This window comes from Hippocampus comes, unplaced genomic scaffold (assembly GCF_001891065.2).
Source record: "Hippocampus comes isolate QL1 unplaced genomic scaffold, H_comes_QL1_v1.1 C16874244, whole genome shotgun sequence".
In the NCBI taxonomy this organism is placed as follows: Eukaryota; Metazoa; Chordata; class Actinopteri; order Syngnathiformes; family Syngnathidae; genus Hippocampus; species Hippocampus comes.
This window is the reverse complement of record NW_017840421.1, coordinates 1-1068: the sequence shown is the minus strand read 5'-3', so window position 1 is coordinate 1068 and position 1068 is coordinate 1. Positions and strand designations below refer to the sequence as shown.

The 1068-nt window shown below is 60.0% G+C and overlaps 1 protein-coding gene across 1 annotated transcript; it reads left to right on the top strand.

The window, feature by feature from the left end:
- The first annotated feature begins 6 nt into the window (after window positions 1-6).
- On the top strand, window positions 7-1056 carry LOC109509380 (leucine-rich repeats and immunoglobulin-like domains protein 1). The gene is made up of 2 exons (XM_019859238.1): window positions 7-724; window positions 806-1056. Exons 1-2 carry the CDS (start codon window positions 184-186, stop codon window positions 1054-1056), a joined length of 792 nt encoding a protein of 263 aa, XP_019714797.1. The 5' UTR covers window positions 7-183.
- The last annotated feature ends 12 nt before the right edge of the window (window positions 1057-1068 follow it).

Genomic DNA, 1068 nt, shown 5'->3' with positions numbered 1-1068 from the left:
AAAAAAAAAAAAATGTAATAAATTACAAAGACAGCGGAAAGCGCAAAAACAATACAACTCAAAATCAAGTCTCCTGCCGAGTCAAATCCAGCTTGGTTCATCTTCGGCAGCTGGCTCAAATGGAGGCTCTCCTTTCCCAAGAGCACTTGGGAGTCATTCGTTCCTTCGTCGCGCGCCGACTGGATGAGGCACTTGACTTTGGGGTCAGCGTCTCAGCTCTTGACTGGCGCTCTGGCGTCCCTTCACCGCCTCCTTTGCATTGAAGCCCCCTTTTCCGGTTGCCTTGCAGAGACCCCCCACTTGGCCCAAGACCTGGAGGATCGCAACGTGGCGGTGGGCGACACGGTGGCCCTGCAGTGCAAGGCGCTGGGCAGTCCGGCGCCCCGCATCACGTGGCTCCACGACGACCGGCCCCTGCGCCCGTCCGACCGCCATCACTTCACCCCCGGCAACCAGCTGCTGGTCATCGGCGCCGCCACGCTGGAGGACGCCGGCCGCTACACCTGCCTCATGTCCAACACGCTGGGCACGGAGCGCGCTCACAGCCAGCTGCTGGTCACTCGGCGCCGCGGGCCCTGCGCCCCGCCGGCCGGCGTGAGCACGGTCACCGTCGGGATCGTCGTCATCGCCGTGGTGACGAGTATCGTGCTCACCTCCCTGGTGTGGGTGTGCATCATCTACCAGACGAGGAAAAAGAGCGAGGATTGCAGCGTCACCAACACCGGTGAGTCATTTCGCTTCAAGGGCAACCGTGTCCGGCTTTCGGAGTCCTCCTCTCACGCTTATGCGGCTCGCTTCTCTGCAGACGAGACCATCGTCCCTCCCGACGTGCCGAGCTACCTCTCCTCTCAGGGAACCTTGTCAGAGCGCCAGGACGGATGTATCCGCGTCGAGGCCGCCAACGGACCTCAGCCCAATGGACACGCCGTCGACTCGACAGGTAGCTGGCCGCCATCTTTGATTGTGGGCTGCGCGACTGGCCACTCACGAGCCGATTCTTTTGACATTGCGTTCTACGATATTTGGCAGAAAAGCAATCTGATAACTGAGTCATGAATAGAATGACTT

What these genes read in the sequence shown, in the direction of transcription:
- LOC109509380 (XM_019859238.1), top strand. Translation starts at nt 184, where the DNA reads ATGAGGCACTTGACTTTGGGGTCAGCGTCTCAGCTCTTGACTGGCGCT. An exon ending in TTGCAGCGTCACCAACACCG is followed by an intron (nt 725 to 805) that starts GTGAGTCATTTC and finishes GCTTCTCTGCAG; the next exon opens with ACGAGACCATCGTCCCTCCC.